The 13,366-nt window shown below is 39.1% G+C and overlaps 1 protein-coding gene across 1 annotated transcript; it reads left to right on the top strand.

Annotated features, from left to right (window-relative positions):
* The first annotated feature begins 1,661 nt into the window (after positions 1-1,661).
* Positions 1,662-2,575, top strand: LOC118761024 (MATH domain and coiled-coil domain-containing protein At2g42475-like). The gene is made up of 2 exons (XM_036498666.1): positions 1,662-2,262; positions 2,296-2,575. The coding sequence occupies exons 1-2, from the start codon at positions 1,855-1,857 to the stop codon at positions 2,401-2,403; spliced, it is 516 nt and encodes a 171-aa protein (XP_036354559.1). The 5' UTR covers positions 1,662-1,854; the 3' UTR covers positions 2,404-2,575.
* Positions 2,576-13,366: the final 10,791 nt, after the last annotated feature.

Here is a 13,366-nt window from a genome sequence, read left to right as displayed (position 1 = left end):
GTCCGTCGCAGGTGAGCTGCAAGATGCAGGAGGAAAGAGTGAGAGAAAGTCGTGGCGAAAGAGTCAGCAGAAGTTCGCCATTACCTTCTGCCGGAGCCGCGTGGAGCCTAGGTGTTTTCGCTCATAAAAACACACATCACCCAGACTGAGATTCGAACCCCGACCGCGAGTCCGCTGCTCTAACCATTAGGCCATATGCCTCCACGTGATTTCTTCCAGAAGTATGAGGCGCAGTGTCGACTTTGCAGCTGGATTACATCCGAAAGGCGATCTACCCAGCGAACCTCTGGCCAAAACCTAACGGCCAAGATCCCTCTAGCTCGTAGGTTCACGCGCGCCCGTCGGCATCCGCAGCCACCGAGGAAAAGGGCCCTACGTTGGTCCTACTTCTGTCCATCCCACGTGACCTTCCTCACTTCTGCTCTTCCGGTAGAACCCTTCAGCCGTTGACATCACTGACCCTTTACCAGCTTTATGTTCTGTATCAAAATATCTGCCGAGATCGAATTTGCATTTCGTTCTTTCGAAATCGATAAAATAAGTCGATGTCAGCGAATAACCTCCCTCCCAGAAAATTTCACGCTTTGGGGCAAAGAGTAGAAAGAAGAAGTAATTAAGCGCAAACTTATCAGTCAGTCGTTGTTTTTCTGGTTGAAGCCCTCCATACAACCCGTCGAGTGAAGGCGCATGGCCTAGTGGTTAAGATATTCGGCTCACGACCATAAGGTCATGAGCTCAATTCCCGGCGACGCGTTGTGTCATTTGAGCAAGACACTTTATTTCACGTTGCTCCAGTCCACCCAGCTAGCAAAAATGAGTTGTACCTTTATTTCAAAGGGTCAGCCTTGTCACACTCTGTGCCACGCTGAATTTCTCTGAGAACTACGTTAAGGGAAACACACGTCTGTAGAATGCTCAGCCTCTTTTGCACGCTAATTCCACGAGTAGGCTGTTCCGTTGATCGGATCAGCAGGAATCCTCCTCATTGTATACACCCCTCATATTTTTTTTCTCCATTTTTAGGAATTTTCAGGAAACGTTTCCGAATTTGTGTTCTACGATTATGAAAAAAAACAACAACTTAAAATCCACCCCCTCACACACACACACACACACACACACACACACACACACACACACTTTCATCGTAAATCCTAAAAGTTCCACTCCTTTTCAATTATTTTTTGATCACGATTTAAAATATGGCCAGTCCGAATTTTTTGCTTAAATCCCAGCAATGGACCCCTCTTGGGGTGCACCCTCATTCCATCAAATGTATTCCTGGGGAGGAAAACATTGAAAGTCATCGTTACGTGTCAGAGTGACAAAGAAAAGAGAACATGGAATGTGCTAAAACCAACAGCTAAACCGCCCTTAAATCACACACTATTTTTTTCTATTGTTTTTTTCATAGTTGTATCAATTCCCAGGTGTAGAACACAAATTAGCAAAAACTTTCTGAAAATTCCTAAAAATAAAAACATTATGGCGGCTTATGTGGGGTCATAAACCAGAATTCCAATTTTTTATTTTCTTTTTTTCTTTGTTTTTCATTATTTATTTATTTGATTCCATTAATTCTTGTATTTTAGGGTTTTTAAGCGAATAAATTGATGTCTTCATTGTTGTCAACAGGTACTGAGAGAACGTGTGACGTTCTGAGAGAACGTGTGACCTGCTTCATTTCCCCGGCAACACTTTCTTTAACCAAGTTCTTCACAGAGTAAACTCTGTCAGACTTCATTCCAATTTCACAGATGAAGCACCGCTTCAACGTTTTCCTTGTAAGAAATATCCCTTGATAAGCTACCCAAGCAATTCACTTTGAACGAACTTTTCGCAGAGGTGGTGAATATGAGTCATGAAGATGAATTAGGGAAGGACGAAACTATGGTGCAGGTGATAGATGAATTAAAAAGGGAGGAAAAGCAGATATCACAGGAGTTGAAGGAACTGAAGGAACTGGAAAAACAGATGAATAAAGATCTAAAGGCAGGTATGAGCAAGTTAGAAGAGTTGGAAATACCCGAGCTAAAGGAACTGGAAACTCTGGAGCTGAAAGAACCTGAAGATCTGGCGATAGCTGAATTGGATGATCTAGAAGAACTGGAAGAACTGGAAGAAATGGAGATACCTGAGCTGAAGGAACTGAAGGAAGATTTAGAGGCAAGTGAGATGAAGGAACTAGATCTCGAAATACCGGAGCTAAAGGAGCTGGAAGATCTGGAGATAAATGAGTTGAAAGATCTGGATGATCTGGAGATAAATGAGTTGAAAGACCTGGATGATCTGGAGATACCTGAGCTGAAAGAACTGGAAGATTTGAAGATAATGGATGACACCGAACTGAATAAAGAGATAGAAGACTTGGAGTGTTTGAAGAATTGGCAGCTCCACTGTTGAAAAAGAAATGTCAAATCTGTTTAAGTTTGCAATGGCAGTGTTAAAGTAATATCTTTGGTTTCATCCAAAGATTGGTTTCGTCAGAAAATATAATTCGGAATGTGAAAGTATATTCATTGTTCAAGATGTATTTCAGTCGATATAAAAGTTATAAAGATTAGATTTGCGCATAGCTGTTTGCTTATCATTTGCTATCATAACATATTATCTTTTTAACACACGTCATATGAATGTTTCTCACATGTATTTATAGACATTAGCTTAAATAATTTTGCAATTATTTGATTTCACTCCAAGGCGGCGAGCTGGCAGAATCGTTAGCACACCGGACAAAATGCTTAACCGTACTTCGTCCGTCTTTACAGTCTGAGTTCAAATTCCACTGAGGTACACTTTGCCTTCGACTTAACCCCTCCTCACGAACTTACTAACCTTTTGCCAAAGTTTGAAACCGTTATTTTATTTCACTTTGCGGCATGTACTGAAGATCGAATCAGTATTATTTCTGTAAGTATAAACTAAAGGAGAAATGGAGGTGCAAAACAGATAACAACTGATGGCTTTATTAAGCTACATCAGACCTCTTTCCTCCACGCTAAATATTAGCATGGAGTTAACAGTGCATAGGAATGTCTGGAAATTAGTAGCTAATAGGGAACCTATTTCGTTACTAGCAACTCGATATAAACAAGAGTGCATTTTGCACCAAAATCCAGCTTGAGCGTTTCTCTCACGTTATCTGCCGCAGTATAGTTTGTTCTAACAGAACATCAATATCTAAGCAGAAATAAATATTATTTCTCAGTACAAATACTGCCTCTGTCGCTTATACACACACACACATATATATATATATAGGTACTTAACTCATATAATATACATACATACATAACTATATATATATACATATACATATATGTGTGTGTGTGTGTGTATTTGTATTTATGTGTGTATATATATATGTATATGTATATATATATATATATATATATATATATATATAATACATAGCTTTACAGGCTCTAGCTACCATACTACATTATAAAAATTACCGTAGATGTAATGCCATACTAAGACTTACGGATTATGTACTTCATGGTACATATGTACACAATGTCACTGTTTACCTTCCATATCAATTTACACATAAGGCAAGGTCTCGTTGCAAACTACATATATCAACTAAACAAGGTCTAGCTACAATATTAAACGAATCAACTAGGTAAAGTATAACTAACATAATACATAACTGAGATCTTCCAATGGATGTTATCGTTGACACCTTACTGGATAATTTGGTTGTTTTTCTTTTTTCCCAGTGTCTGAAACTGAAGGTGTGATTGTTGAACCTGGCTTTGAAATTCCCCTCTGTGAGACCCACATATTTATTTGATGAAACAATGTCCTTAGTGGTTGTAGAGACTACAGTGGCTTCATAAATGATGGTCTCGGACATGCAGGCTCCATTTTCGCGGGCACAAATTTTTATCCCTGCATGAACAGCTGGTGGTCATTGTTGTTTTTATGTGTTGTGTGCAATTATATTTTTAAAATTAGTAATTGAGCTAAAACTAATTTTTAAGTTATGCCTATTAAAGAGCTTTCTGTAATTATGATTGATTGGAAAATGCCTATCTATAAGTGATAACGGTTGAAAAAAGAACAAAATAATTAAAAATGACAGAGAATACTGGAAGTATTTAATATTTAGCTTCAATCACACTCTGACATCTTCGACTGCATGGGGAAATTAAATTTTCAATTTCTTGCTGTGTGATCTTATTCCATTCTTCCCGAAGGGCATTCCATAATTGCTCGGTTATTGTAGGATTTCTGGCATTCGAACGTTCTCCTAGAATATTCCACACATTTTTAATAGAATTGAGATCTGGGCTTTGAGCAGACCAATCCATAGCAATAACTTTTTCAGCCTTGAGGAAGTTCATGACCACCTTAGCCTTGTGACATGGGGCATTGTCCTGCATGAATATGGGTGGTCGCTTAGTTGAATTTCTTAGCACAGGCAAGACATGATCTTTTACAAGTTGTTTATAAACTCCTGCGTTTACCTTTCCATGTAATCGCACCAAAGGGCCCACAACATCTCCAGATATCATCCCCCAAACCATGACACTTCCTCCACCAAATTTAACACTAGTCTTAAGGCATTTAGGCGACAATTTTTCACCTACTTTTCTACGAACGTACCTTTTCCCATCTGAGCCAAATTACATAAACTTAGATTCATCACTGAAATGCACCGTTTGCCATTTTTCTTGAAACCACAACACATGTTCGGTTGCAAAGGTAAGGCAACACTTTTTATTCTTGGAGCTGATCAGTGGCTACACTGCAGGTGCTCTTGCTTGTAGGTCATGTTCAACTAAACAACGAGACACAGTTTTTCGAGATAAAGTTTTCTTCAATACAATGCTCATTTTCCGAGAAACAGCAGCAGCAGTTTTAAATCTGTCCTTTTTAACCAACTTTACCATAGCACGATCTTCTCTCTTGGTCGTTTTTCTTGGCCTACCTGTAGACTTTCTTGCTTCACACGAATACCATGAACAACATTTTTTGACTTGTTAACAATCTTTGCAATAGACCCAATACTTAAATTATCCTTCTTTCGAAGCTTAATAATCTGCTGACGAATTAGTAACGGAGTAAGTGGCATTATATTAAAGTGCACTGCAGATATTCTTACTAATGTTTAGTAAACGAACCGTCACGTAAACAAATTCAAAACATTTGAGTTCGCCGGTTAAATATACTAAAACACGGAGTAAAAGCAACCGTTCTGATCATTTTGGCTGCCATGGGTTTTGCAGTAAATCACTAAATCATCCATAACTTTTGTATTATCCTCTCAAATTACACCAAAATCGCAGACAATAACAAATAATGTCGTATTTATTGTCTGTGAAAATTATAGAAGATAAAACAACTTTGATAAGAAATTATACTTACTTTTCTGATGAAAACAATGCCGTTCTGAACATTTTGACCGTAACTGTATATACGTGTGAGTGTGTGTGTGTGTGTGTGTGTGTGGCCATGCTGAAGCACCGCCTCGAAAGGGTTAAGTCGAACAAATTGAGCTCAGTACTTTTTTAAGCCTGGTACATATTCTCTCAGTCTCTTTTGCCGAACCGCTAAGCCCGGTTTCACCCGGTCGGTTTGGATGATGTGGCTGTAAAACCTGCTCTGTGTAAGCATTCGACTTGTTTGGGCACGCTTACGTTAAAAAAGCAATTTTAGAATGACTTTTTTTCTGTCAAAACGCTAAAAATAACTGACCAACAAAAAAAAACAACCAAGATTCAACCAAATCAAAAATAAACCCAAATACTAAGCGAACAAAGATGCAAAACAACAGAAACAAACATAAAAAATAAAACAAAAATTAAAAGAAATAAAAAAATAGGTAAAGAAATCTTTTAAATTTTCAAAGGTCAAAAATCAACAAAAAAAATAATAACTGAAAAACATTAAATACCGCAAACTCAATGCGAAATATTACACAAAATTTAAAACGAAAAGAAAAAAACCCATTTGAAACTGAAAACCAAATAACTGAAACACTACAAAGGAGAACTTCACAAAAAATCCCCCCCCCCCACACACATTCACATACCCCCCTTTTACATACACACATATATTCACACAGAGTTGAAACGCTGTTTGATTTATTTTTCCAGCGTACAATTTTCCTCATCCCACTACCAAGTGTCACATCACCCCTTCCTTCCTTATTCATCTATCACTCCTTCCTTTCTCATTCATAAACGCAAGAGTATTATTATAGTAGATTATCTCAGTAACCATGGGAGCTATGAAAAAATACAAAGCCCAGCAACACCACCTGATCTTTCTACACATCGATGAGTAATTTTTCGCGCAATTCCACCCAGCCGTTTGACCGTGAATCCCAAGACAAGAAAGAATCGCCCATGTCATATTTATATGTATAGATTTTTAAACTATCATACAAAATACATCCACATCATATCTCAGGCCGTTTGACCCAGTGCAGGTTTCCTTACAGGTATTGTGCTTTTGTTCACATCGGTGTTGTTACTAATATCAGCCATGATCGTGCTAGCGGAATAGCACATGGTGTAAGATATATTTTTTTCAATTCGATCTGAACACCCTCATTTATAACTGAAGAAATAAGTCAGTTACTGACTTGGGCAGGAAGAATTGGCATAATCGTAGAAGAAAACGTTCAAAGGGGCAATTCGAACATTTCCTTTCATCATCATCATTGTTCGACCGTGGTCGAGACAATGGAATTTACTATGTTACGCCAGGCCTCACGGTCCATCATAGCATTACGGAGGTCTGTTTGCTCGATGCCTGTATCCCTGGAGATTACATCAGGGTAGGAGAGTGTGCACCCTCTGGTATCGCAAGCAATTGCTTCTGACAGAGCGACTTCTCAAACATCTTTCCAAGACATTTAATCAGATTTTCCTCTGTTGATGGTATGGCTTCTCCTTGCACTTGTAGCTTAATTTTGTTTGTTACTTTACCTCTTCTGGTTACCATACCCCTATATTTGGGAGGCTTAAACTTCTTTCTAACGAATATTACCATGTGTTCAAATGAGGTCAGCACCATTTCTGCCTCCACATGGGTGTAGTTGTTACCGTGATATCATCCATGAAACCCCTTATTGGCTGCTGACAGCTGCCTGATTCCATTGTTGGTCCTTGGCCTTCATTTTCAGCAGCTGACACGAGGAGATTCATAGCCATGATGAAAAGAATGAGGGAGATTGTGCAACCAGTTATGATTCCTTTCTCAAGGTCTTGCCACTGACTTGTGAAGTGGGCTGTTCTGAAACATAACTCGATGCCTCCAAAGTGATTGCTGATTATTCCCTCAACAGGTGAGGAATATGGTAACAGTCAAGGGCTGCTTGGATGAGGCTGTGAGGAATTGATCCACATGCATTTTCCAGATCCAACCAAGCCACTGTCATGTCACCTTTACTTCTTTTGGCCTCCCGAATCAGCTGGTTGTGTTCCAGACAGCCCGAGAAACCCGAGACCCTCACTTTCTGGATAGAGGTGTTTATATACTCATTGTATGAGGTCACCCTTTTGGTCAGTACAGAAGGTTTTTCCCTCAACACTCAGGAAGGAGAATGGTCCTGAATTTGTTAATGGCTGATGAGTTTTCTTCCTTTGGCAGCACAAAACTTCCTTTCGGTGGAATGATACTATTTGTCCAGATCTTTCAGAATAGTGTCCACAGCCTCTGAGGGAGCCATGGGCATTTCTTGTATACTTTATAAGGTACACCACTTAGACAGGAGCTGATCCTGATCTGGCCCCTTTCACAACCACTCGTCCCACTTCTTTCCAGAATGGACAACTGACGTTGAACTCATTTCCTGGTATTTCAGCTCTACAGACTTTTGGGTTAACATTAGGAGCTTGATTTCTGAGGTTATGGTTGTAGATCTCTCCCCCTCCACCCAGAAAAGCTTCTACCTTTTCTCTGGAGCTGGTCCATTTCCCTGATTTCGTCCTCCCATGTCCCAACACTGTTCAGGTCAGCCTGAAAAGGTCCACCTGTCATGTGCGTGTATATGTATGCGTTTGTGTATGTGTGCATGCGTGTGTGTGTGTATGTGTGTCTACAGACGAGGGAGTATTGAAATGTTTCTGGCTTCAGGTAAAACAAAATAGAGACGAATCACTTCATTAGCATTCTATTCAACATATTCTCCCCTCTCACATTCACACACTTGTTGCAGTGGCCCTTCAGTTTTTCTAAGCCCTGGGAAAAAGAAAACACAGCTGGTTCGGTCTCCAGCCAGTCCTCTGCAGCAGTGGTCATGCCGGTACTTTTCATCAACCCCTGTATACGCATACCTACCCACCTAACTACACACACGGATGGATTAACGTAGAGACATTCAACTAAAGGGAGATAACCATTCATATACCATTAACAGAAAATTAGCTCGGTCAAGACAGCATATATACACACACACACACACAGATGGATGGATAGAGAGAGAGACAGATAGATATATCGATAGGTAGATAGACAGAGAGGCAGATAGACGGATAAATAGATAGACTGTTTGTAGTGATGTACAGATTTTATGCTTTAAAAATGGGAGTTTGCGAGAATTTTGGATAATTCGTTATTAGTGTTTTCATCTCATTCATTGGAACTTGTCAGATTTGAGTTTTACAGGAAACTTTGTCTTTTGTTGAAATCTGTTTTGCTTTGTTATTTGTGTGTGTGTGTGTGTGTGTGTGTAAATAGAAAAAGAGGAAATATGCGATGAGAGAAGGTAAGAGAGAAAGAAGAGAAAAGAGAAAAAAAGGGATAAAGAAAGGAAGAAGGGAGATAGAGAGACAAGCGATCTTTTTTCTTGTTTTGTTTAGAAGAAATGTGGGGACTTCAAGGGGGGGGGACTATATCGGAAAATAAACCCCATTTGGTCACCTTCCGTGAGAGAATCTTGGTCAGCCTATGGACCTTTCAGCCGACCCCCGTAAAAGGCATTCTATAAAAATACTTTTTACATATATGGTTTCATATAATGCTCGAAATAACAGCTAAGTCGTCACAAATTTGTGTTGTTCTTCCCCTTATGCAATATTTAGATGGCGAACACACATAATCTCTCTCTCTCTCTCTCTCTCCTCCCGACTTTACTCCACCTCTCTTGCTTTTTCTCACTCTCTTTATCATTAGCTCTCTCTCTCTCAGCTTTTCTCTCTCTTTTACTAAACATTTTTCTTTCATCTTATGTCCCTCCCCCTCTCGCTATCCCTCTCTAACATATTTTTCTTTTCCCTCTCTTCTTCCCTCCCACCACGAATGTTACACACACACACACACAGAGTACCGCCCAGTCAAAAATCTTGTAGTTCCAAGGGAGGCTACAACTGTCTTCGAAAGGTATAGAATTACCTCCCTTCAAACAGTTATAAATTTGGATTCGAAAGAAAATTAATTAATTTTGTAGTTCATAATTCATATAATTAAATACTGTGGGTATTGAACAAGAATTTAAGAAAGATTTACGGAAAGAAATTCGCTACATGTGATTTTGCGTCACGCTAGGAATAACAGTCAACTACCCTAAAATTTGCGTTGATTTTTATACAAATTGGAAGGACACCTTAAGAATTTGTGCCATATATGGTCATTCTTCATGCTAGACTACATTAAGCAAGAGCCTTCAAATTGGTTTCGATTTCTCGTATGCAAATAGGACACTTAACCATTTCTAAAATATAATGAACAATATATGGTCCCACATATTGCGAGAAATAGCAACCACATGGCCTTAAATCTGTGATGTGATGTGTATAAAAATTGAAGGACACTTGAGGACGAAGCATCTGTAAGAATATTGTACTACAGGTGGGGTCTCACATCATGGTAGACATAACAAACAAGAACCTTTCAATTTCCGTGTAGTGTTTATGTGTATAAATATGAAGGACACTTTTAGAATTAATTATAAAATATTATCCTATAAGTAGACTCACATCATGCTAGAAACAACAACTAAATACCCACAGAATTGCATTGTTTCTCATATGAAACAAACTGTCTTTCCGTCTCTTAACAAACATGTTATTCCGGGGCTTCTTTTGTTTATTCCTATCCTAAATGTTGAGGGCCGGGAAACAAGGACGCGTGAACCCTCCATCGGTTCCTACCTACCCGCGCTAGAAAGAGTAGCCAAGTGCCTTGAAGCCTAGTAAAAAGGCTGAGGAAAAAAAAATAATCCTTAACTGGTCAGACGGATTTGGCGAACACTTACATTAGCTCCATCATATATTACTGCCTGACCGTTGTGCCTCGCCTCATTTCAAGTCTAACCGACCTGGAGCGCTTGCCATTCCGCTCTCTGTGCGACGGATGCATTCCACTGGCCAAGCGCTGCATTTGCTGTCAACACCTGCTCAACGAACGACTGGACATGCTGTAGCTGATTACACGCAGGTATGCACTGAGGCTGCGACCTCTCTCCATCGATTCCTTGACGGTGAACATGTGTGGTCGCTGTTTCCCCCCAGTTTCTCTCAATCGGAGGCCGAAACAGCTGGAATATGGTCGAGCCCTGGCGATCCTCTACCAGTGGGATAATGTAGCTGTTGGAAGTTCTATATTGGATTTTGACAGAGGATTTGTGGCGAGCAAATGGGATTTGATTCTCTGGGAAAAGGAGGACATCGTCGGCGAGTTAGCAGAATCATTAGCACGCCATGTAAACTGCATAGCAACATGTAGTGAATCTCTACGTTCTGAGTTCAAATCCCGCCGAAGTCAACTTTGCCTTTCCTCCTTTCTGGTTCGACAAAATAATAACCAGTCAAGTACTGGGGTCGGTGATACCAACTAGACCCCTAAACCAAAATTTCAGGCCTTGTACCTATGCTAGAAATCATTATTATTGTCCTGTTTTGCTCAATGGGATAACTGAGTAAATATATGAGGTAAAGGGGAACATCTCTAAACTGAGCGAAAATGAGAGAGAGAGAGAGAGTGAGTGAGGGAGAGAGAGAGAGTGAGTGAGAGAGAGAGTGAGAGAGAGAGAGTGAGTGAGGGAGAGATAGAGATGGAGAGAGAGTGAGAGGGAGAGAGAGAGAGAAAGAGTGAGTGAGAGAGAGAGATAGAGAGAGAGAGAGTGAGAGAGAGAGAAGTGGCACTAATTGCAACTCGGACACTGAAAGATTCCAAGTGAGAAGTTGACAGAGATTCGCTCGGATATATCTTAATAATCCGTTTAAATCATAGATTTCTTTATGTGAACTTATTAACGCTACAGTAATTCTATCCAAGTAGAAATCCATAAAAAGTTTAAAAGTGAAAAAAAAGGTCAATTTTGCCTTTCATCCTTTGGGGATCGATAAATAAAGTACCAGAGAAACACTGGGGATCAGTGTAATCAATTAATCCCCTCCACCAAAATTTCAAGCTTTGGGCAAACAGTGGAAAGGGTTGTTACACAGCGAAAAGGGATTGCTTCGATGATGATATCTTTGAACAAACGTAAATATCGGAAGAGTTTATATTCCAATTAACGAAGAGGATGGAGGGAGCAACTGGTTTCTCTTGCATAATTGCACAACGGTTTCACAAACACTTTATCAGTATTTTGGGGTGTTTTTGTATACGTATCTGCATGCATGTATATGTATGTGTGCATGCGTGTGTGTGTGTGTGTGTGTATGAGTATATATAAATATATATATATATAAATAAAAACTTGGAGAAGAGAAACGACGCGTGCGTTCGGTCATATAATAACAATATAATAAATAGATAAAATATATGCATATATACATACATATATGTACGTACTTACATCTACATGTATATATACGAGCATATATAGATATATATGAGTACAGGACACCACAAATAAACGTAGAACACAACGAGAAACAAAAACATAAAATCAAACAAGGAAACAGACTTTTTTTAACAACGAAAAAACAGAGTACAGGACAAACAATACAAGGAAAATTCCACTTCATCAGCTGCCCCTGGTTCGATTTAATGCGTGTTTCGGAGGTAATATATATATCTATCTATCTATCTATCTATCTCTTTCTCTCTCTCTCTCTCTCTCTATATATATATATGTATGTATGTATCTCTCTCTCTCTCTCTCTCTCTCTCTCTCTATATATATATATATATATATATATATTATATATATCAGGGGTTCCCAACCCGTCCTTGCCGACCGCTGAGGGGTCGTCAAACCTTGGTAGTAGGGTCACGTAGCCTTGCTGGAAGTGGCTTGGTATAGTATTAAATAATTAAAATGTAAATCAAGCTGTTGATAGTCGGGGGTCGCATGGGCTTCAAGCTTTTGGCTAAGGGGTCGCAAGTGCAGAAGCATTGGGAACTACTGATATACATACATAGACACACACACACACACACATATATATATATATATAATGTATATGTATGTATATATATATACGAGCTGGCAGAATCGTTTGCATGGCGGACAAAATGTTTAATGGTATTTCGTGTGTCTTTTCATTTTATAGGCACAAGAGTGGCTGTGTGGTAAGTAGCTTCCTTACCAACCACATGGTTCCGGGTTCAGTCCCACTGCGTGGCACCTTGGGCAAGTGTCTTCTACTATAGCCTCAGGCTGACAAAAGGCTTGTGAGTCAATTTTGTAGACGGAAACTGAAAGAAGCCCGTCATATGTATGTGTGTGTATATATATATATATATATATATATATATATATACATGTATGTATGTGTGTGTGTGTGTGTATGTTTTGTGTCTGTGTCCCCACCAACATCATTTGACAACCGAAGCTGGTGTGTTTACGTCGCCGTAACCTAGCGGTTCGGCGAAAGAGACCTATAGAATAAGCACTGGTCTTACTAAAGGCGGTGCTCAAGCATGGCAGCAGGCAAATGATTAACAAAATTAATAAATAAAGACATATATATATATATATATTATTATATTCAACAGTTGAGGGTAAATTAATTAATTAATCAATTTCACCAAGTATTCAGTTGCAAAGGGACCATTTAAGGCGAATTCAAATTATTACATTATATAAAAGGGCTTAGTAAAATAAATTACTTTGCCGCATACTGAACTCATTAGAAATAGCAGCTAAAAAAACTTTTTTAAAACTATTTCCAATACTTAAAGAAAACCTCTCTCATATAGTGTTTGCTCAGTTCAACTCACGAAAGTATGGGGGTAGAGACATTAAAAAATCAAATGCAAAGGTTATTTGAGAACGTACGTTTCAAGATTAGTCAAAATCGACACTTCTATCATCATATGTCTCGGATTTTACCGAAAAAAGCATAGTGTTTGCTGATTTTAACCCACGCTGGTGGAAAGGGGAGAGCAGAAATTCTTCGCTTGCATATTTGAGTTTGTTGCCACTGTTAGTTTCGGGCAGATCTTCAGAAGCGATAAC

Source organism: Octopus sinensis, unplaced genomic scaffold (assembly GCF_006345805.1).
Source record: "Octopus sinensis unplaced genomic scaffold, ASM634580v1 Contig05150, whole genome shotgun sequence".
NCBI classification, from domain to species: Eukaryota; Metazoa; Mollusca; class Cephalopoda; order Octopoda; family Octopodidae; genus Octopus; species Octopus sinensis.
The sequence above is the reverse complement of the archived record's forward strand: the minus strand, read 5'-3'. Positions and strand labels throughout refer to the sequence as shown.

Coding starts and splice junctions, on each gene's coding strand:
- LOC118761024 (XM_036498666.1), top strand. CDS start 1,855: ATGAGTCATGAAGATGAATTAGGGAAGGACGAAACTATGGTGCAGGTG. Junction 2,263..2,295: donor AAGATCTGGATGATCTGGAG/ATAAATGAGTTG, acceptor GATGATCTGGAG/ATACCTGAGCTGAAAGAACT.